The following is a 24,298-nucleotide window of genomic DNA, read 5'->3' on the forward strand; positions in this document are numbered from 1 at the left end:
TTTTGATAAGAAACATTTCACACATATAAGACTGCACCAACAATAATAAATACTTCTGTATTCATCCTAATGATTAAATGGATATTACTGATTTTTCCAAATTTCCTTAAGATCTCTTGAAAAAGAGATTAAAACATTGCAGGTGACTGGTATCAGGTTGCTTTTGCTGCATAACAAAGCACCCCCAAGCAGTAGCTTAAATGATCAACTATTTAGTTCTCAACTGCAGGTGAGAAAGAGATTCAGAGAGGGTATGTCTGGTCATCAGCATGTAGCAAAGATGAAAAAGAACCTAAATTTTTGGACTTCTGGTCTAAGGGATTTTCTACTGTGTCATTCATTTTATTCTATTATTTTTTAAAAATTTATTTTATTTGTTTGGTTGCATTGAATCTCAGCTGTGGCATGTAGGATCCTCCCTGTGGTGAGCAGACTCAGTAGTTTTGGTGTGGGGGTGTGGGCTTAATGGCCCCACAGCATGTGGGATCTTAATTCCCTGACCAGGGATTGAACACATGTTCTCCCCACTGCAAGCTGGATTTTCAACCACTAGACCATCAGGGAAATCCCTTGTGATTCACCTAAGAGTCTCACGTTCTACCAACTGAGCGAGCCAGGTGAAGATACTGTGGCATGGATTCTGGAGAAGAAGTCAATGTTTGTAGACATTTTATGGGGATCAGTTCAGTTCAGTCGCTCAGTCGTGTCCGACTCTCAGCGACCCCATGAATCGCAGCATACCAGGCCTCCCTGTCCATCACCATCTTCCGGAGTTCACTCAAACTCACGTCCATCGAGTCAGTGATGCCATCCAGCCATCTCATCCTCTGTCGTCCCCTTCTCCTCCTGCCCCCAATCCCTCCCAGCATCAGAGTCTTTTCCAATGAGTCAGCTCTTCGCATGAGATGGCCAAAGCATTGGAACTTCAGCTTCAACATCAGTCCTTCCAAAGAACACCCAGGACTGATCTCCTTTAGGAGGGACTGGTTGGATATTTCCGGGTATTTCTAAAGAACCCTGGAAGTTTGTTGTACCAGTCATTAGGTCTCATGCCAGAAGTTCTGCTTTCCCCTTTTCTTTAACATGATCCTTTCTGACTGTCTGATATTTTCACCATAATACTTTTGAGTATTGTTTTAATGAGTCTTATTTTAAATGATTAGGTGGATTTCCTAAGAAAACATCCATAAATCTGGGATGGATGACCTTGATTAATTAGAACAGTGGTTCTCACACTTTAAAATGCATCAGAATCACCTAAAGAACTGATTGAAGTGCGGAAATACTGGGCCCCCAGACCCAGCATTCCTGGGTCAGTAGGTCTGGGTAGGCCCAGGGATTTACATTTGTGAGTTCCCCACTGATGCGGATGCTGCTGATCTAGGAACAATGTAAGAGTCACTGAATTAAATGGAAGAGTTGTGTAAGTATACTCTACCTGAGGTTTATATTACAAGCACATTCTTTGTGGTATTATCTATAATAATCAAAAAAATTAAAACTACCAACATTCCAATATTCTTGTATTATTCCAAATAATACAAGACTTTAAAAATAACTTTGCAAAACATTAAATTAAAAAAGCAGGTTATCTTACTGTTGTGTATCTATGTATATATGCATACACACTTGGATTATTAGGCGGTTCCCCTGGTGGCTCAGTGGTAAAGAATTCCCCTACCAGTGCAGAAGGCATGAGTTCAACCCCTGGGTCGGGAAGATCCCCTAGAGAAGGAAATGGCAACCCACTCCAGTATTCTTGCCTCGTAAGTCCCATGAACAGAGGAGCCTGGTGGGCTAGAGTTCATGGAGTTGCAAAAGAGTGGGACACAACTTAGCAACTAAACAACAATTTAGATTAGTATTGACTGATGAAGTCTTTAAAAGGTGACTTTTTTCCTGTTTGCTTTTCTACACTTGTTTTTCCTATGGTCATACTTTTTGTGTGTAGTAAAAAAAAGTTATTAAAAATAAGCATTATAAAGTGCTTTAAGTACCAAAAAAGAGGGATAACTGAAGTCACCCATGATCAATGTTTCTTTTGTTACCTACTAACAGCCAACCCAATCCACTATTCTTGCCTGGAGAAATCCCATGGACAGAGGAGCCTGGTGGGCTGCAGTCCATGGGGTTGCAAAGAGTTGGACACAACTGAGCGACTGAACCCAACAGCCAGTAGTACTCAATAGTCTCAGGAAATGTTACTTTCAGCATATTGTTTGAGAATAGCCTAAGACAAAGTATCTTGTCAGTCTTCCTATGATCAGCATCAGAACTGGTTATGTACGGGCAAGGCAGGACCACTTAGTATTCAGAGCCATGACTCTGGGGCCAGATTTGAGTTTGAAATTTGTGCTCTGCCACTACATTACTGGGCAAACTTCTTGAGTGATGTAGGTATTAGTTTCTTCATCTGTAGAACGGGGATGATCACAGTATAAGGTTGCTGTGAGGATTAAATGAAATAAGACACTTAATGATGGCTGCTGTTGTTTCTGTTTTAATTCAGCAGTTGCATTTTAGCAAACAGACACTAATCATTACTGTGTTTTCTGTTCTCCTTACGTCTACAGATCTGGATGTGTGGAGGCCAGCTCTATGTAATCCCCTGCTCTCGAGTTGGACACATCAATAGGCAACACATGACAAACCACTCTGAAATTATGAAAGTCGTGGAATATAACAATCTCAGACTGGCACACATTTGGCTGGATGAATACAAGGTGAAGGACACATCCCTGGTTTGGGAAGATGAGTCAGGGAAGAGAGGGACTAGCTCTGAAGAAGACTTCTCTGCCTTCCAGATACCAAATTTTGTGCTTTTCCTTAAATTAGGGTCCAAGTGGTGTGAGTGGCAAAGAACCTGCCTGCCAAAGCAGGTTGACATAAGAGACAAGGGTTCCATCCCCGGGTGGGGAAGACCCCCTGGAGGAGGGCACGGCCACCCACTCCAGTATTCTTGCCTGGAGAATCCCATGGACAGAGGAGCCTGGGGGGCAACAGTCCATAGGATTGCAGAGTCAGGCATGACTGAAGCAACTCAGCACAGACGTGCCCTTTCAGTTCCTCACCCGCTCATTTTCACACTCTATGCTCGATCAGTTCCTTCTAACCCACCACAGTTCAGATCAGTTCAGTTCAGTCACTCAGTCGTGTCCGACTCTTTGCAACCCCATGAATCGCAGCACACCAGGCCTCCCTGTCCATCACCATCTCCCAGAGTTCACTCAGACTCACGTCCATTGAGTCAGTGATGCCATCCAGCCATCTCATCCTCGGTCGTCCCCTTCTCCTCCTTCCCCCAATCCCTCCCAGCATCAGGGTCTTTTCCAATGAGTCAACTCTTGGCATGAAGTGGCCAAAGTACTGGAGTTTCAGCTTTAGCATCATTCCTTCCAAAGAAATCCCAAGGTTGATCTCCTTCAGAATGGACTGGTTGGATCTCCTTGCAGTCCAAGGGACTCTCAAGCGTCTTCTCCAACACCACAGTTCAAAAGCATCAATTCTTCGGCGCTCAGCCTTCTTCACAGTCCAACTCTCACATCCATACATGACCACAGGAAAAACCATAGCCTTGACGAGACGGACCTTAGTCGGCAAAGTAATGTCTCTGCTTTTGAATATACTATCTAGGTTGGTCATAACTTTTCTTCCAAGGAGTAACCCACTCCACTTGCAACTTATTCATTGTTTTAATCTCTAGGGAAACTCAGGTTTCTCAGAAGTGAATCGACCAACACACAAAGTCTTTTTTTTCTTCCCCAGGTCTATTTCCCACTCCCAAGACTGCCCCTCTGCAGCAGACGCCTCTCTGTCCCCATTCCCGTGCATACGTCTTTAGATTCTCTTCCTCGACTCGCTACCAAGTCCCAAGCGATGCGGTTGAAGCACCACACATGAGGGTCTTTGCTACCTCTTTTCCTTCCCGGTCAAAGGTTTTTACATCAAAGCCAGGCCCCTTCATGCGTGCACTCCCCATGCTTTCAGCCTCTTGCCAGGACCTTTAGAATGTGCTTATAGAGAGCATATAGATACAGCTTCGTTTTAATTTGAAAGTTCAAACTGATGTGGACAGTAGCCACAAGACCTCATTGCAGATACACAGGTAGAAATATGGAAGACTCTCTCTGTGATAGTATATATCCTGGTCTTGAGCTAATATTTCTTTATTATTTTAAATTATAAAAGTAATAATACTTCACATTCTTTAGTAAGCAGGGAAATATGAATTAAAACCTCAATGAGATATTTTTACATAGCTACCTGGAGGGGTGAAACATTTTTGAAGCCTGACAGGATCATGTGTGGGCAAGCATAGGCAGTCTCAGACATTGTGGGTGGGAGTGTTAATTGTTACAAACGACTTTTGGGCAACAGTTTGGCACTATTGAGTAAAATAATAAAAGATAATGAATATCCCGTGATCTAGCAAGTCCATCCTGTGTAGACACTACAGAATGGGTGCTTCTGTGCACCAGAACAGATGAACAGGAATGTTTATAAACAGCACTGATTGTGTTAGCCAAAACGGAATACAACGCTAATGCTTATCAGGAGGGGAATGGAATAGGGTAAATATGATATGTTTAATCGATATACTTCTGTGTAGCAATGAGAATTAACCAACTTTAGATGCACACACAGCAGTATAGCTAAATCTTCAAGACGGTGAACAAAAGCCAAACACAATAGCATACATACTGTATTGTCCCATTTCTATAAAGTTAAAACCACAATAGCAAACCATAGCATTTATGCATGAATAATTAGATATCAATGCCAGAAAGAAAAGCAAAGAAATGAACACATAATCAGGATAGCACTCCTGATTATGAGGAAGTCATAATCAGTCAAACTTATGAGGAAGAATTATGATCGTGAAGGAAAAGGCAAGTGGCTTCTGAGGTACTGGTTTGTTCTATGTCTTGGCCTAGCCAAGTTTGTTCAGGTTGATCTTTTGATAATTCATTAAGGTGCACATGTATATTGATGTGCTTCTTTTGTTTGCTTACTGTATTTCCTGATATTTAAAAATTATTTTTAAAAAGGTGAAGCATCTGCATTTTTTAAAGCCTTACAGTATTGAGAAGTATGACGTGAAAAGCTTCTGAAGCCCATAGTTTTAGCCCTCAGAAGCCGTCACTAACTTACTCTCTAGTTTCTGTTACGTGCACGTACACAGGAGTGTATATCCTTTTACATAACTAGATTTGAGCATCAGTATTTTGTTTTAGAATTTTCCATTTATGTATATAATTTAAAAACATACTTTCAAAGTCTTAAAATCAGAACATATGAACATGTCATTCTTTTAAACATCTCGTTTGAATAGATTTCCTAAAACTGATCCCATTAATAAACAGCCCCCATAGATAACATTCTGGTCATCTCAGCGTTTTGTTATTCCTTAACTCTGCTGAAATGAACATCCTTTTCCCATGTCTTTTTGCACATTTGTAGAGATATATCTTGACTAAATCTGAAAACATGGACTCATGGGCTATGAATTAAGTGCCTGCTTAAATCTTGATGAATGTCCAAACTGTCCTTCAGTGTCTACGCTGTCACCTACACTGTGGCGGAGGGAGAGACTGGCGCCAGGATGTCCTCCCCCAGAGTCAGGGTTCCCTTAGCCACTGCACCACTCTCTGTTTCTGAAACCATGGAAGTGTTGATGGGGGCTGGGGAGTGAGGGGTTTGGGGAGATCAAGAGAAAGGGGGAACGGTGCCGTAGGTAGCTTTGATTCTGGGCTTTTGAGAAGCAGGACCTAGACTTCTTCATCCCTCTACCCTGCTTTCATCGCGGTGGTCACAGCGCATCCTGTGAACAGCTGGGGCTGAGTGAGTCCCGGGTCTCGTGTGTGTCTGCCCGCCCCACACAGAGGAAAAGGTTTATTGTTGATTGTTTTATTTTAGTTCAAATGATGAAAATATATACTGCTCTGTTAGATGATAAAATTAGACACTGCTCTGTTAGATATGACTAAAATTTGTTTGGTTTCATGAAATGACTCTTTCCATTTAGGAAGAGTTTTTTCTACGAAGACCCGCTCTGAAGTCTGCTGCCTATGGAAACATTAGTGAGCGTGTTGAGTTAAGGAAACGATTGGGTTGCAAGTCATTTCAGTGGTATTTGGATACTATCTTCCCAGAATTGGAGGCATCTGAGACAATCTCATGAAAGGAACACCAGTCGTTTTCATTAATAAAGGGTTAAAAAGTCCCCTAGTCCTTCAACATAGAGAAGGGACAAGTTTGGACCATTATGAAATTATGTGAAATACAATAATAAATACAACCAGAATGGTTGACACCAGAATTGCCTTTTTTCCTTCCTTTAATGATGGCTCTGGGTACTTTGTTTCTCTTCTGCCTCTAAATTTATGGGGCGGCAAGACCTTGAACACTGGAAATGCATGTTGTCACACAATTTAGGCTATCCAAATTGATTGAGATACAGTGTATCATTTCCAATTATTTGCCAAGCCCCAGATGACACTACTGGTAAAGAACCCACCTGCCAACGCAGGAGACTCAAGAGATGCAGGTTCAGTCCCTGGGTAGGGAAGATTGTAGGAAATGGCAACCCACTCCATTATTCTTGCCTGGAAAATTCCATGGACAGAAGAGCCTGGGGGCCTACAGTCCATGGGGCCACAAAGAGTCAGACATGACTGAACACAGTGCATTTGCCAAGCCTGCTTCGCCCTGGTAGGCCATAAGGATTGCTCCACTCTTGGTCAACTCAAATCCTACCGCAGATAGGTGACCGGGGCCAGTGACCTCCCCAGAAAGACACTCTCAGAGAGCCTTGATTGGTCCAAAATAACTTTGGCTCAACTGTACTGAGCTCCTTTCTCGCTGCTGGTGCAGCTTCTGACCCTGATGCCTTGCTTGGTTGGTTTCCTGAGTTTTTAATGTCCAGCCACTTGCCTGGATGACCCAGCTCTCCAGCCCAGCCTCCCTATTTGTTCCTGTCAGCCCTTCAGTTAATCGGAGACGTTCCCTCTTCCTTGCTTCTGATTTTGCCTTTTTCCTGCCTGTTCCCTCCTTATGGCTCTGGGCTACAGCTCTCCTGACACTTCTTGGCCTGCACGCCTTGTTGATAATCTGTTTGACGTGACTTGAGAATTGTTTAGCTGGGATTGTGGAAGAAGTAACGAGCTTCCATATCTATCCCGGGGGGACACACTCCCAGGTGTATTAAAGTACTTCTGTCAGGCTAGGGGGATGGCGGTGGCATTTACCACGGTGAACCAGCTAGAAAAGTGAAAATATATTTAATTCAAAAACAAAGAGAATGAGAAAACGAGGGCAGGAACACACTGAAAGGAGTAGAAAGGAGGAGACTTAGAATCACTAAACATAGCTTCTGCTGGAGAAAATATAGTTTTATATAACAGGAAACAACTCATCTATTTAAGCTCATTCTATCAGCAACTGGACGTCAGCTCAGGCCAGGTGTGTGTCTAGGTGCTGGGACACAGGGGACAATGGAGCAGGTAAACATCTGTCCCTTCATGGAGCTTGTGTTCTTTAAAATAATATATACAATGTAAAAAAAAAAAAAGAACCAGTTTATAATGTCTTTAAATCCATGGTGTTTGGCAAAATACTCTATAAAATCTATTGCTAGAAAGAGATGGGGAAAACCTGTGCCCATATGGTACCAGGCTTCCCAGGTGGTGCTAGTGGTAAGGAATCCACCTGCTGATGTCAAAGAAGAGCAAGAAGAGATAAGAAAGCCTTCTTCAGTGATCAATGCAAAGAAATAGAGGAAAAGAACAGAATGGGAAAGACTAGAGATCTCTTCAAGAAAATTAGAGATACCAAGGGAACACTTCATGCAAAGATGGGCTTGATAAAGGACAGAAATGGTATGGACCCAACAGAAGCAGAAGATATTAAGAAGAGGTGGCAAGAATACACGGAAGAACTGTACAAAAAAGATCTTCACGACCCAGATAATCATGATGATGTGATCACTAATCTAGAGCCAGACATCTTGGAATGTGAAGTCAAGTGGGCCTTAGAAAGCATCACTATGAACAAAGCTAGTGGAGGTGATGGAATTCCAGTTGAGCTGTTTCAAATCCTGAAAGATGATGCTGTGAAAGTGCTGCACGCAATATGCCAGCAAATTTGGAAAACTCAGCAGTGGCCACAGGACTGGAAAAAGTCAGTTTTCATTCCAATTCCAAAGAAAGGCAATGCCAAAGGATGCTCAAGCTACCGCACAATTGCACTCATCTCACACGCTAGTAAAGCAATGCTCAAAATTCTCCAAGCCAGGCTTCAGCAATATGTGAACTGTGAACTCCCTGATGTTCAAGCTGGTTTTTGAAAAGACAGAGGAACCAGAGATCAAATTGCCAACATCTGCTGGATCATGGAAAAAGCAAGAGAGTTCCAGAAAAACATCTATTTCTGCTTTATTGACTATGCCAAAACCTTTGACTGTGTGGATCACTATAAACTGTGGAAAATTCTTCACGAGATGGGAATACCAGACCACCTAACCTGCCTCTTGAGAAATCTGTATGCAGGTCAGGAAGCAACAGTTAGAACTGGACATGGAACAACAGACTGGTTCCAAATAGGAAAAGGAGTACGTCAAGGCTGTATATTGTCACCCTGCTTATTTAACTTCTATGCAGAGTATACCATGAGAAACGCTGGACTGGAAGAAACATAAGCGGGAATCAAGATTGCTGGGAGAAATATCAATAACCTCATATATGCAGATGACACCACCCTTATGGCAGAAAGTGAAGAGGAACTAAAAAGCCTCTTGATGAAAGTGAAAGAGGAGAGCGAAAAAGTTGGCTTAAAGCTCAACATTCAGAAAACGAAGATCATGGCATCCAGTCCCATCACTTTATGGGAAATAGATGGGGAAACAGTGGAAACAGTGGCTGACTCTATTTTGTTGGGCTCCAAAATCACTGCCGATGGTGACTGCAGCTATGAAATTAAAAGACGCTTACTCCTTGGAAGAAAAGTTATGACCAACCTAGATAGTATATTCAAAAGCAGAGACATTACTTTGCGGACTAAGGTCCGTCTAGTCAAGGCTATGGTTTTTCCTGTGGTCATGTATGGATGTGAGAGTTGGACTGTGAAGAAGGCTGAGCACCAAAGAACTGATGTTTTTGACCTGTGGTGTTGGAGAAGACTCTTGAGAGTCCCTTGGACTGCAAGGAGATCCAACCAGTCCATTCTGAAGGAGATCAACCTTGGGATTTCTTTGGAAGGAATGATGCTAAAGCTGAAGCTCCAGTACTTTGGCCACCTCATGCGAAGAGTCGACTCATTGGAAAAGACCCTGATGCTGGGAGGGATTGGGGGCAGGAGGAGAAGGGGACGACCGAGGATGAGATGGCTGGATGGCATCACCGACTCGATGGACATGAGTCTGAGTGAACTCCTGTAGATGGTGATGGACCGGGAGGCCTGGTGTGCTGCGATTCATGGAGTCGCAAGGAGTCGGACATGACTGAGCAACTGAACTGAATTGAACTGATGCAGGAGATGCAGGTTCAATTCCTGGGTCAGGAAGATCCCCTGGGTAGGTAATGGCAGCCCACTCCCAAATTCTTGCCCGGAAAATTCTATGGGCAGAGGAGCCTGGGGGGCTACAATCCATGGGGTCGCAACGCGAGACACGACTGAGTGTGCACAGCACACATGTTTGTTACAGGTGGTTAGGGTAACTTGATTGAGCTTTTACAAGTCAATCTGGCAGAACAAAGCAATAGCCACATTATTATTATATTCTTGGCACATATTTATACCTTAGCTGCTTCTGCTGCTGCTGCTAAGTCGCTTCAGTCGTGCGCAACTCTGTGCGACCCCATAGACGGCAGCCCACCAGGCTCCCAGATCCCTGAGATTCTCCAGGCAAGAATACCGGAGTGGGTTGCCATTTCCTTCTTCAATGCATGAAAGTGAAAATTGAATGTGAAGTCACTCAGTCGTGTCCGACTCTTAGCGACCCCATGGACTGCAGCCTACCAGGCTCCTCCATCCATGGGATTTTCTAGGCAAGAGTACCAGAGTGGGGTGCCATTGCTTTCTAGCTGCTTCTAGAAAGTAATAAAAAATCAATTGTAATAAATTGATGAATCTATTAAAGTTAGGGTAATATACAAAATAAAAGTTATGCAGCCAAAGGCAAAAAGAGAATTGTAGTATAATTTTAGAGAAGCTTCTTGTTTGGTAAGCATAAAGAAAGCTGTTGTAAATACCAACATTGAACCAAGGTGGGGAAATGTTCTTTTTAGAGCCATGGGCCTAACATTGTCTCAGTTTTTTAATGCAGTTTAGTTCAGGTACTAGATAACATGAACGAGTCTTAGAAATGATGTAGAAGGTTGCCTAAACAGTTTCCTCTTGAATATTATTTCAGCTGACTCTGGAAGAGAAAACAAATCAGAATCAACATCCTAGTGTTTGGTGTGATTGAAAGGAAATCCATACTTGCCCGTAGGTGGCAATTTGGGTTTTTGTATAGAAATTTTAAAATTTGATTCGTATTCTGGAGGTAGTTGAGAAGAATCTGCTCACCTGCACAGTGCTTGTCACGGAACTGTTTTGGGTATGACCAAAAGCTCAGTGAAAGTCGCTCAGTTGTGTCTGACTTTCTGTGACCCTGTGGACTGTAGCCTGCCACGCTCCTCTGTCCATGGAATTATCCAGGCCAGAATACTGGAGTGGGTAGCCATTTCCTAAGCCTTAAATTAGCCAGAGAATTCCGTAAGAAAAGCGTACTTCCAGGAATTTACCTAAGACACAGAGATATGAAATAAAAAAAAGAGCCAACACTTACTGAGCGCTCACTATGTTTCATGCCCCTTGGTAAGTACTCTGCATAGATTATCTCATTTCATCCACACAACTTAATAAGCTATTAAATAGTTCCTGTAGTTACTGCCATTTCATAAACCAGAAAACTAATGTTAGAACTTCTCCAGGATTAGCATGGCCAGATTTAGCAAATAGAAGTACAAGATAGGGACTTCCCCAATGGTCCAGTGGGTAAAACTCTGAGCTCCCACTGTGAGGGGTACAGGGGTTCTGTTCCTGGTCAGGGACCTAAGATACATGAGTGAGTGAAGTCGACTCTTTTGGACCTTGTGGGCTGTAGCCCATCAGGCTCCTCCATCCATGGGATTCTCTAGGCAAGAATACTGGAGTAGGTTGCCATTTCCTTCTCCAGGGGATCTTCCCGACCCAGGGATCGAACCCAGGTCTCCCGCATTACAGGCAGATGCTTTAACCTCTCAGCCACCAGGGAAGCCCAGGCTGCACAGCAAAAAGAAAAAGTACAGGATGCCCAGGTGAATTTGAATTTTGGATAAACAATAATAATAGCATAAGTATGTCCCATGTATTCCTTGGGATATACCAATGAATTGTTTTCTTTTAACTGAAATTTAAATTTCCTGTATTTCCTCTGGCAATTATACGGACAAATGAACACAACCCATATGCTAGCTTAATTCACCCAGCCTCAAAGACCCTGGGTTTAAACGCCATACTGTGAAAAGTATTTTCATGTCATTCTAATGGTAAAAAATTGGAGCTTCCCTGTAAGTTGGTAAAGAATCTGCCTGCAATGCACGAAACCTGGGTTCGATCACTGGGTTGGGAAGATCCCCTGGAGAAGGAAATGGCAACCTACTCCAGTATTCTTGCCTGGAGAATCCCATGGATGGAGGAGCCTGATGGGCTACAGCCCATGGGCTCACAAGAGTTGGACATGACTGAACGACAAAACCACCTCCAGTTGAAGTTAACGAAAACTTCAACTTCTGGAATGGTATGGTTGCATGTTAGCTTGATGGGACAGAATGAACCCATCTGAAGTAAGAGCTAGAAACAGATCTGCTCCAGACCCATCAGAAGGACAGATATTTAAATACCATCAAGAGTTGAGGTCACTGGCAGGTCTCCTGCACTGACTGTACCCTGGGACACTGATCTCAAACTTTTTATACATAAATCACCTGGAGATCTCGGTAAAATGCATATTTTAATTACTAAGTTGGTCTGGCGTGGGGCCTGTTGACTGAAAAAAAAAATGCATAACCTACACGTTGAGTATTGCGGTTTATTCAGTGGACAAAACCAAGGACTTAAGCCTGGAATGCAGTCTCTCAGATAGCTCTGAGGGACTGCTCTGAGGAAGTAAGGGAGGAGCCAGGATAGATAAGAATTTCTGCAACAAAGGTCAGACAGTGGGAACTTAAAAGGTTAAAGAAAATCAGATATTGCAAGGAAAGGGATTTAGTGCTTTTCTATGCAGGGGAAGAGGCAAGCTTCTGGGCTGATTGAGATCATTCCTCTGATATGCAGCCTAGCCAAAACCAGAGCCAGAATCCTATTGCTTCCCATCGGCGGAGTGCACAGTTCGGGCGTGGCGAGGTGGCTGGGGGCTGCGGCAGGACTCACCGCAACGTCATGGCTTGAGGACTGCAACACCCTTGGGTCCCCCTCTGTGGCTGGAGTCAGCGTTTTTAGTAAGCTCCCCGCCCGCCTGCCCATGTGCCTTGCTGGTGTGCTCTACTTTTCTGCTCTCGTCACCAGCTCCTGATATTTTAACCCAAGCTTCTGCCCAGCCTTGACATTTTTAACCCATCATAACATGTGTGGGACCGCACATCTTTTAATATGTTTAAGACACCTGTCCTTGATGAGCCCATGTATACGAGAGCTAAGAACCCGCAGCCCGCAGAACTGACCCCGCCCAGCTCACCAGCAGGGGCGGGGCCGCGGCGCGCCCGCAGCGGGCGGTGACGTCAGCGCGGGGGCCGCGGCCCGCTGGTCACGTGGCGCTCGCGGGCGCGCGCTCCGGCCGAGGCTGCGGCGCGGGCACAGGTTGAGCCCGTGGTGGGGGCGGGAGGCAGAGAAGCCCCTGTGTGCCCGGGGCTGCGTTTCCTGCCAGGCGGCTCCGCCCGTTGCGGCGGCGAATGCGGCTCGGAGCCGGGCCGCGGCGGGAGGGAGGATGTCCCAGCCCGAGTCCCGAGAGGCAGGGGTGCTGCGCTGACGGCGTCGGGGTGAGTAGCGGCGGCCCGGCGGCGTGTGAACCCGGGCGGCCTCCGTCCGTGTCCTCAGCGCGAGCGGCCGCGGCCCCGGCTGCCCCGAGGGGGCGAGGTCCGGCGGCTTCCTCCGCCTCGGCCGCCGCCTGCCTCCGCGGGGTCTGGGGCCGCAGACCCGGCGTGCGGCCGGGGGTGGCCTGAGGAGACGCCGGGCCCTGTGGGGGCGGCGGGCGGCGCGGGGAGCCACCCCCGGCCCCGCCGGCGCGTCTGAGAAAACGCGGTGCCCCAGAAACGACTGCGGGGAATTGCAAACGTCTAGACACCGGAGCGCCTCGAGGAGTGCACGCCCTGGGGCCCAGCCCTCGGTTTCCACAGTATTCGGGCAGTGTGCGACCGTTCCTTGAAGGATTTTTGAAGAAAAACACAATTTTGGTTTCTTCATGGTTGGGTGGTGCCACTCAGGCTTTGACCGGGTCCTCGCAGGGCATTCGGTGGGTGAGCATCTGAAGTTTGCCTTTTCTGTTTCTTTGAAGTGCACTTGTTGAAGAAATTGGCTTCCTTGCACAGTTGCCCAGGCTCTTAACATACGTGTGGTTTGAATACAGAAATATCGAGCCCCGACCCTCCTCCATTTCGGGTTGATTTCACCCTTTAAGGAATTTGAATACGCTCGTGATGGAAGAGCTTCGTGTATTTTTCTCATCGAAGATATTTCGTCCTGCGGGCCTTTTTACTCTGTGTTAGGAAAGCAATCGGTTGGTTGGTTTTCCAAATATAAGATGAAATTATAACTTTGAAATGCTTCTCACGCTGCCGTGCACCAATAAAATACCAATAAAATATTGTGGTGGTCGTTTCGTCCCTCGAAATAACAAGCCAGACCTCCCCCGCCCCCCGCCCCTTTAACTCCTTTCAGTTCTTTGCTATTACCTAGATAAATACCATATGTTAAGTTCTACTCTGCCTTGACAAAAAATCGAAACCAGAAAACCTCTCTACCCTCAGTATATATCAGCTGAGGTTTTCAAGTTAAACGTCATGAAATAGTCCACACTTTTCCTGCCTTCTCTTGACAGTTCTGCGCTGTTCTTTGCAATTCGAGTTCTATCTTCACTTTTTTAGTCTTTTATTGTGGTAAAGTACACATAACTTGAAGTTTATTGTTCTAACCGTTTTTAAAGTATACAACTCAGGTATTAAGTACATTCACAATATTGTGTCACCATAACCACTGTTTCCAAAAGTTTTTTACTCTAAACACAAAGTCCAGTAACTCCCCTTTTCCCCTCCCCCAGTCCCTTCTGCCTCTGAATTTGTTTGTTCTAGATGCCTCACAGAATTGAAATCATACAATAGTTGCCCTTTTCAGCTTATTTCTCGTCAGTTTTCAAGGTTCATGCACGCTGTAGTGTATCTCAGACTTCCTTCCTTTGTATGGCTGGATACATACATACATGTGGCGGAGCGGCTGTATAACAATTTGTTTATCCATTGATGGACACTAGGTTGCTGCCATTTTTTGCCTACTGTGAATAACGCTGCTGTGAACATGTGTTTACATGTGTCTGTATGAGTCTCTGTTTTTGATTCTTTGGGATATACATACCTTGGCGTGGAATTGCTAGGTCATACTGTAAATCTGTGTGTTTTTAGACTTGTTTTTGTTTTATTTTTAAAGAACCCTTCCCCTCCATTTAAAAAGTTTCATTAAATTTGTTACAATATTGTTCTCTGTTTGGGGTTTTTGGCCATGAGGCATGTGGAACCTTAGTTCCGGACCAGGGATTGAAGCCGCACACCCTGCGTTTGGAAGTGCTCCTCACAGACTTAACTGAGTGTTGCTTTTCTTCCTCTCTCCTGCAGGGTCCTATATCTGGTCAAGCTGACAAGTGCAGGCAGTGCTGCCTCTGATTCTCCTTGCCACTCACTTTCACAGCTCTATTGCAAACCGTGCCTCTTTTTGGAATTTTTCTTTTCTAACTGGCTCCCTGGTTTTAGATTTTATTTCCCTTTGTCCCAAATCATTTTATACATTGCTCCTAGGATTTTCTTCCTAAGGTACATTTGCTTAAAAACCCTAGTTAGCTTCATTTTGCTTGTAGAATGAGTTAATTCTCACCCTCAGGGTCGTAGCCCCAGCCTGTCCTCATAGAGTTAGTCATTTCCACTAACCTTAACCAGATGTGTGTATTCCTTGTAACCAACAGTCCTACTTACTATTCTTTTCGAAAAATGGAAAACAAATACATGTTGCAGTTTGTTTAAGACTTCAGCTTTCTGCTTGAGATATTTTAGCTTTTGGGCCATTGAAGTCTTAATCTTTAAAGTCAAATCTTAAGTTCTATAAGGCATTTCCTTTAAGTATTTTTTTTTAATATACAAATTTAATTTGTCCTTTCTACTTGTTTCTATATACTGTGTTTTATATCTGTTTTGTAGCATTTTTTGGAGTTTGCTTTAGGAAATGCCTAGTTTTTCACCCGACTTATTATTTCTTTAGGATTTTTATTCTTAGAGAAAGTAGGATTTTTGGCCATAAGGGTATAAAGGTTTTTAAGGGCTTTCCTGGTGGCTCAGACGGTGAAAATTCTGCCTGCAGTGTAGGAGACCGAAAGTTGGATCTCTGGGTGGGGAAAACCTGGAGAAGATGGAATGGCAACACACTCCAGTATTCTTGCCTGGAGAATTACATGGTCAGAGGAATCTGGCGGGCCCATGGGGTCACAAAGAATCGGGCACCACTGAGCAACTAACACTAACTTTTCAAGAGTTGAAAAATAGTAGCTTATTTTTATTTGCATGTCTGTAGTAATTATTGAGACTGAAGACTTTTTCATATGTGTTTCCCTGTTCATCCAAGTTGTTTCATTTATCAGTATAGCTGATCCTTGAGCAATACAGATTTGAACTGCATGCACAGGTCCGTTAATTTGCAGATTTTTTTCAACAGTAAATACTAACAGTACAGCAAAATCTGCAACTGGTTGAACCCTGCAGTACAGAGGTACTGAAGATATGGAGGGCCTACTGTATAAGTGGATTTTCCAACTGCCTGGAAGGTTGGCATTTCTACCTGCCTCCTTGTTCAAGGGTTCGAAAAATGTTACATGTAGAGTCCCAGCCCCGGTGTTACAGAATAGAGTTTCTCAAACTTGGCACTGTTGACATTTTGAGCCAGATAATTTTTCATTGTTTGGGGCTGTTCTGTGCATTGTAGGGGATTTAGCGACATCCCTGGCCTCTCCCTACCAGGTGTTAGCAGGGTCCCTGGTCATGGCAACCAAAAGCATTTCCAGACATTACCAAAAGACTCCGGTGGTGCTGAGTTTCCCCAGACATTGCCGAATATCTTGGGCTCTGGCTGAGACCCACTGGAGTGTAGAGAGTGAACTTGGAGCCAGGAGCCCAACTTCAGTGGGGCAGTTCACCCTTCTGCTACTCTGTGTCTGTACATCACCTGCAACAGGCATTTCCATGTGGACATTCTGTTTCTGCAGGCTAGTTTGTAAAGTTGATCTCCAGTGAATCTTCCAGGAGGAAGCAGAAGTGAGGAGAAGACAGTTAATAGATATGAATACACAACCTATAAGGATAGACTACTAGAATCTGTGTCCTGTGATTCCATGGACAAGAATTATTTGAGGACTTAATTATGTAAGCACAGCACATTATAACCCCTGGAAACCAACCTACATACAGAGTCAAAGGAGCATTTGGTTGTTGGGTAATATATATATATATATATCTCAATACACACGTATATATGTATAAAGACATATAGAAGTTTTACTTCGCAAAATTTCAGACGTTAAGAAAAGTGATTGTACATAAGTTATTAGTGATCAGTTTTTTTAATATTATCTTTGTCATTATGGACTCATGGATAGTTATCTTTACTTTGGGCTATAATGCAGTGCCACTTTATTTTGTTGCTTAAATTGTTTTAGGTATGGCCTTTGTAAGCTCTTATATTTCGTTCCATCTGTTCCTTTAACATATCCCCATCATTCTGGGATTTCTTTTTTCCTGGTTTTCTTTTGTGTGTCATTTTCTTACTTTATGGCACTACAAGGTACTTGAGGCTTATCTTACATATTTCCTTTCCCAGTCCAAGAGTCAGTCATTTATTCAAGGAGCTTTGGTTCTTTTTATTGGAGAATTCTGTTAGAAACCAAGATTTGGGCACTAGGTATGCTTCTTGTCATGGGGGTGTTATTCTTCTAGACCTTCTCAGCTGATAAGCAGGAAAATACATGTGTATATGGACTGTTCATAGAGTTCTCAAGGCAAGAATACTGAAGTGGTTTGCCATTCCCTTCTCCAGTGGGCCACATTTCGTCAGAACTCTCCACCATGACCCGTCCATCTTGGGTGGCCCTACACAGCATGGCTCACAGTTTCATTGAGTTAGACAAGGCTGTGGTCAGTGTGATCAGATTGGTTAGTTTTCTGGGACCGTGGTTTTTAGTCTGTCTGCCCTCTGATGGAGAAGGATAAGAGGCTTATGGAAGCTTCCTGGTGGGAGAGACTGACTGAGGGGGACTGGGTCTTGTTCTGATGGGCGGGGCTGTGCTCAGTAAATCTTTAATCCAATTTTCTGTTGATGGGTGGAGCTGTGTTCCCTACCTGCTATTTACCTGGGGTCAAACTATGGTGGACAAGAGTTTGGGTGGACTCCAGGAGTTGGTGATGGACAGGGAGGTCTGGCGTGCTGCGATTCATCGGTCTGAAAGAGTTGGACACGACTGAGCGACTGAACTGAAACTGTGGTGGAGATGATGAAGATCATGGCGACCTCCTCCAAAAGGTCCCATGATGCACTGCTGCACTCACTGCCCCCAACCCTGCAGCAGGCCACTGCTGACCCACGCCTCCACCGGAGACTCCTGGACACTCCCAGGCAAGTCTGGGTCAGTTTCTTGTGGGGTCACTGCTCTTTCTCCTGGGTCCTGGTGCACAAGGTCCTGTTTGTGCCCTCCAGGAGTCTATTTCCCAGTCCTGTGTAAGTTCTGGCAGCTCTGTGGTGGGGTTAATGGCGACCTCTTCCAAGAGGGCTTATGCCACACCCAGGTCTATCCTAAAGGAAATCAGTTTGGAATATTCATTGGAAGGACTGATGTTGAAGCTGAAACTGAAACTTTGGCCACCTAATGCGAAGAACTGACTCATTTGAAAAGACCCTGATGCTGGGAAAGATTAAAGGCAGGAGGAGAAGGGGATGACGGAGGATGAGATGGTTGGATGGCATCACTGACTCAATGGACATGAGTTTGAGTAAACTCTGGGAGTTGGTGATGGACAGGGAGGCCTGGCGTGCCTTTATCCCTAATTATCCAATGAAATCTGCTCTGTCTGAAGTTAATGTGGTTACTTTAGCTTTCTTTTGGTTACTGTTAGCATGGTATATAGCTTTCCATCCTTTTACTTTTTGTTGTTCTTGTTAGTTACTAAGTCCTGACTTTTTGCGGCCCTGTGGACTGCAGCACACCAGGCTTCCCTGTCCTTCACTATCTCCCGGAGCTTGCTCAAACTCATGTCCATTGAGTCAGTGATGCCATCCAACCGTCTCATCCTTTGTTGCCCCCTTCTCCTGCCTTCAGTCTTTCCCAGCATCAGGGTCTTTTCCAGTGAGTCAGCTCTTCGAATCAGGTGGCCAAAATATTGGAGCATCAGTCCTTTCAATGAATATTCAGGGTTGATTTCCTTTAGGATTGACTGGTTTGATCTCCTTGCTGTCCAGGGGACTGTCCAGAGTCTTCTCTTAACACCACAGTTCTAAAGCATCAATTCTTCGTCTCTCAGCCCTCTTTATGGTCCAACTCTCACATCCATACATGACTACTGGAAAAACCATATTTCTGAGGGACCATTATTGTGCCTACCACATAGCATATCATTATATTTCTTAAAAAATTTTTTTGGTGATTGCCCTAGAGTTTACAGTACACATTTTAAACTAACCCCTGAATCTGCCTTAAAGTAACGTAATTCTGGTGTCTCAGTGATGAAGAATCTTCCTGCCAATGCAGGAGACGTGGTTTTGATTCCTGGGTTGAGAAGATCCCCTGGAGGAGGAAATGGCAACACACTCCAGTATTCATGCCTGGAAAATCCAGTGGACAGAGGAGCCTGGTGGGATACAGTCCACGGGTTCATAAAAGAGTCAGACATGAGTTGGCAACTAAACAACAATAATAATATTGCTTGGTGTGTGTATAGGTTTCTCCCACCCAGCCCTGTGGCCTTGCTGTCATTCACTTACCAGTGTGCTGTGATCACCCAGTTGCTGTGTGGTTGTTCAGTCCTTCAGTCATGTCCGACTGTTTTTGCAACCCCCATGGACTGTAGCCTACCAGTCTCCTCTGTCCTTGGGATTTCCCAGGCAAGAATACTGGAGTGAGCTGCCATTTCCTCCTCCAGGGAATCTTTGAGACCCAGGAATTGAACCCATGTCTCCTGCATTGCAGTCAGATTCTTTACTGCTGAGCCAGTGGGAATGTCCTTGTTCTGTTATTTTGTTCTGCCCTTGTTCTGCTTGTCTTTTAGGTCAGATAAGAATAAGAAAAGTAAAGGATTTTATTTTCAGTATATTTATCCCTTCTCTGATGGTCTTATTTTCTTTATGTAGATCCAGGTTTCTGACCTGTATCATTTTTCTTCTGCTTGAAGATTTTTTTTCCCATATTTTTGCAGGACAGGGCTGCTTGTGATGAGTTTGTCAGTTTTTTTTTTTTTTTTAATGATAAAGCCTTTATTTCTCCTTCATTTTGAATAATAATATCAATGAATATAGAATTCGGAGGTGGTGATGGGGTTTCATACTTTAAATATTTTACTCTGCTCTTGCTTGCATGATGAGAAGTCCACTGTAATTCTCTTTCCTCTGTAGATAAAATGTTCTTCCCTCCCTGTAGCTGCTTTCAAGATTTTGTATTTGTCTTTTGATTGTCTGAATATGATATGGGTACTCTCAGCTTCCTAGGGTCTGTTGTTAATTTTGGAAAGTTCTTGGCTATTATTATTTCAAATGTTTTTTCTGCTTCCTTTTTTCCTTCTGATATTCCAGTAATGTGTATGTCTTATACTTTCTGAAATTGCCCCACAGTTTTTGGATATTGTTTATTTCGTTCTTTTTTTCTCTTTGCGTTTAAGTTTGCAGAGTGTCTGTTGACCTGTGTTCCAGCTCACTGCTGCTTTCTCTGGCTGTGTGGAGTCTCTGATGCGCCCACGGAAGGCGTTCCTCATAGCTTTTGCAGTGCGGTTGGTGTTCAGCATTTCCTTTTGATTCTTTCTCACTGTTTCCATCATCCTCCTATTCTTGCATGTTGTCTTTTTCCATTAGAGCCCTTAACATATTAATGACAGATATTTTAAATTCCTTGTCTGCCAGTCCCCAAATCTGTGTCATCCAATTCTGGTTCTAATGATTGCTTTGTTTCGGTGACTGTTTGCTCTTTTATTCAGCTTTGCATTTTGCTGTTGTTTTTGAAAGGCTGTTGTCTTGTATCGGGTAATAGGAACTAATAGAGGTTTGGCAGTGTTTAATGTTTGCAGTAGTTACAGGTTCCAGAGGCTTCGGATCCTTCTAGTGCCCTGTTCGTATAAGCACTGTTCCCCAGAGAGAGTCTGTGTCAGCTCTGAGTGCTAAGTCACTTTAATCATGTCCTACTTTTGCAACGCCATGGACTGTATCCCACTAGGCTCCTCTGTCTATTGGATTCTCCAGGCAAGAATACTGGAGTGGGTTGCCTTGCCCCACCTCCAGGGGATCTGCCTGACCCAGGGATCAAACCCGTGCCTCTTAACGTCTACCTGCATTGGCAGAGTGCCCCCTGGGAAACCTGCATCAGCTGCAGCACACTAGCATTCTGTTTGGAGCCCTGCTGGTGTTACGGTGAAGTGTGAGCAAGGGTAAGAATTCTGTAATCTTCCCATCAAATCTCAGCCTGTGTCTGTGACCTTCACAGGTGTTCTCCGTTACTGTAGCTTTGCTCCTCCCTGCCACCCACTCCCGCCCCAGCTGCAGTTTCCAGTCTGTTTTATAGAAGCCTTCACCTTTGTTGGTTACTTTTTCCCGTGGTGGCTTAGATGGTTAAGAATCTGCCTGCAGTGCAGGAGACCTAGGATTGATCCCTGGGTCAGGAAGATCCCCTGTTAAAGCGAATGCAGTCCACTCGTGTTCTTGCCTGGAGAATCCCACGGACAAAGGAGCCTAGTGGGCTACAGTCCATGGGGTCACAAAGAATTGGACAGGACTGAATAGCAAGGAGAGATAAGAAAGCCTTCCTCAGCGATCAGTGCAGAGAAATAGAGAATACAACAGAGAATAAAACAGAATGGGAAAAACTAGAGATCTCTTCAAGAAAATTAGAGATACCAAGGGAACATTTCATGCAAAGATGGGCTCGATAAAGGACAGAAATGGTCTGGACCTAACAGAAGCAGAAGATATTAAGAAGAGGTGGCAAGAATACACAGAAGAACTGGACGAAAATGATCCTCACCACCCAGATAACCACGATGGTGTGATCACTCACCTAGAGCCAGACATCCTGGAATGTGAAGTCAAGTGGGCCTTAGAAAGCATCACTACAAACAAAGCTAGTGGAGGAGATGGAATTCCAGTTGAGTTATTTTAAATCCTAAAAGATGATGCTGTGAAAGTGCTGCACTCAGTATGCCAGCAAATTTGGAAAACTCAGCAGTGGCCACAGGACTGGAAAAGGTCAGTTTTCATTCCAATCCCAAAGAAAGGCAATGCCAAAGAATGCTCAAACTACCGCACAATTGCACTCATCTCACATGCTAGTAAAGTAATGCTCAAAATTCTCCAAGCCAGGCTTCAGCAATATGTGAACCGTGAACTCCCTGATGTTCAAGCTGGTTTTAGAAAAGGCAGAGGAACCAGAGATCAAATTGCCAACATCCGCTGGATCATGGAAAAAGCAAGAGAGTTCCAGAAAAACATCTATTTCTGCTTTATTGACTATGCTAAAGCCTTTGACTGTGTGGATCACAATAAACTGTGGAAAATTCTTCAAGAGATGGGAATACCAGACCACCTGACCTGCCTCTTGAGAAACCTGTATGCAGGTCAGGAAGCAACAGTTAGAACTGGACATGGAACAGACTGGTTCCAAATAGGAAAAGGAGTACGTCAAGGCTGTATATTGTCACCCTGCTTATTTAACTTCTATGCAGAGTACATCATGAGAAACGCTGGACTGGAAGCAACACAAGCTGGAATCAAGATTGCTGGGAGAAATATCAATAACCTCAGATATGCAGATGACACCATCGTTATGGCAGAAAGTGAAGAGGAGCTAAAAAGCCTCTTGATGAAAGTGAAAGAGGAGAGTGAAAAAGTTGGCTTAAAGCTCAACATCCAGAAAACGAAGATCATGGCATCTGGTCCCATCACTTCATGGGAAATAGATGGGGAAACAGTGGAAACAGTGTCAGACTTTATTTTTTGGGGCTCCAAAATCACTGCAGATGGTGACTGCAGCCATGAAATTAAAAGACTCTTACTCCTTGGAAGAAAAGTGATGACCAACCTAGATAGTATATTCAAGAGCAGAGACATTACTTTGCCAACTAAGGTCCGTCTAGTCAAGGCTGTGGTTTTTCCTGTGGTCATGTATGGATGTGAGAGTTGGACTGTGAATAAAGCTTAGCACTGAAGAATTGATGCTTTTGCACTGTGGTGTTGGAGAAGACTCTTGAGAGTCCTTTGGACTGCAAGGAGATCCAACCAGTCCATTCTGAAGGAGATCAGCCCTGGGTGTTCTTTGGAAGGAATGATGCTAAAGCTGAAACTCCGGTACTTTGGCCACCTCATGTGAAGAGTTGACTCATTGGAAAAGACTCTGACGCTAGGAGGGATTGGGGGCAGGAGGAGAAGGGGACGACCGAGGATGAGATGGCTGGATGGCATCATGGACTCGATGGACGTGAGTCTGAGTGAACTCTGGGAATTGGTGGTGGACAGGGAGGCCTGGCGTGCTGCGATTCATGGGGTCGCAGAGTCGGACAGGACTGAGCAACTGAACTGAACTGCATGACTAACACTCCCCCTCAGGTTTGACTGGAGGGCTAGGAGGGGCTGGAGGAATGTCTTTCTTAATCTAGAGAAAGCTCTGGTGTCTTTTGACCCTGGAGGATATGCCTGTGTTAGACTCTGGGCTAGTGTTTTGCAGTGATTATTCTTCTCCTTCCCTGCCTTAGTCTTGAGGGGATCAGTCTGGGGCCTGCACATACACTGTGGTGGGATTCCTGGAGGTAAAGCCCTCCGAGGTGCGGCCCCTCCCTGCTGCAGACTGCATTCTCCTAGTCTCTCCCTTTCAGGCCAGTTTATGGTGCAGCTACTGCTCCAGGTAAGCAGATCTCAGCTGTGTGTCTCCAGGTTTTCAGTGGGAGTTTGTCCTGTAACCTTTGTTCTCTGACGGGTTCAAAAGTCATTGATTTTCGGTTTATTTTTGTACAGAGATGGCTTATAAGCCCTTTTTTTTCATATAGGAGCTGAAAGCATGCTTTTTAACTTAGATATTATGACTTGTTACCATCTTGAGTGAACCAGACGCATAGGTTCAGGACTGCAGTGTTGGATCTGAGAGTTGCTTGTGTTGGCTGCATTTGATTCTTCATATTTACCTGCTAATTAACAGTTATTTCAAGCTACATTGTCTTTGAGCTTTTGATTTCCTTGGAAAAGCTTGTCACTTTGAGTTTTTTTTTTTTTGCTAGTCGGAAAAATATCTTGCAACTGTTCGGAAGAACTTCTTAAATAATTTTATTTAGTTGTTGCCTGCTGGGCCTTCACTGCTTTTGCTCTGGGTTTCTCCAGTAGTGGTGAGTAGGGGCTACCCTTGGTTGCGGTGCTCCATTTTCTCAGTGCAGGAGACTTGTTTGATCCTTGGGCTGGGAAGATCCCCTGGAGAAGGGAATGGCCACCCACTCCAGTATTCTTGCCTGGAGAATCCCATGGACAGAGGAGCCTGACGGGCTACAGTCCACGGGATCACAAGAGTTGGACAAGACTTAAGAGGCTAAACTACTACCACCATCTGGAAAGCCCCCTGAAGCAAATCCTGAGATACAAGTTCAGATCCGCATGGTGAATAATCCAGGACACACCAGTCGGGGAATGAGGAAGTGAGGGCAGGAAAGCCAGGTAGTCAGGGGTGTGTTGTGAAGCCAGTTGCCGCTGTGGGCAGTGAGAACCGAGTTGTGCTGGGAACAGGGGCCGGTGGAGAATG

General features: G+C 44.5%; 2 protein-coding genes across 3 annotated transcripts in view; both read left to right on the plus strand.

The window, feature by feature from the left end:
- GALNTL5 (polypeptide N-acetylgalactosaminyltransferase like 5) overlaps positions 1-6,181 on the plus strand; it is a 51,217-nt gene extending 45,036 nt beyond the window's left edge. Inside the window, exons 7-8 of the mRNA XM_068972880.1 lie at positions 2,574-2,723; positions 6,026-6,181. Of these exons, the coding sequence (XP_068828981.1) occupies positions 2,574-2,723; positions 6,026-6,181 (306 nt within the window). The remainder of the gene's footprint in view (positions 1-2,573; positions 2,724-6,025) is intronic.
- Positions 6,182-12,894: 6,713 nt separating this feature from the next.
- Positions 12,895-24,298, plus strand: part of GALNT11 (polypeptide N-acetylgalactosaminyltransferase 11) — a 54,737-nt gene continuing 43,333 nt past the window's right edge. For both annotated transcript variants that reach the window (XM_068973249.1, XM_068973251.1), the window contains exon 1: positions 12,895-13,058. The gene's annotated coding sequence lies outside the window, so the exon portion shown is untranslated. The remainder of the gene's footprint in view (positions 13,059-24,298) is intronic.

This window comes from Capricornis sumatraensis, chromosome 5, assembly GCF_032405125.1.
Source record: "Capricornis sumatraensis isolate serow.1 chromosome 5, serow.2, whole genome shotgun sequence".
NCBI classification, from domain to species: domain Eukaryota; kingdom Metazoa; phylum Chordata; class Mammalia; order Artiodactyla; family Bovidae; genus Capricornis; species Capricornis sumatraensis.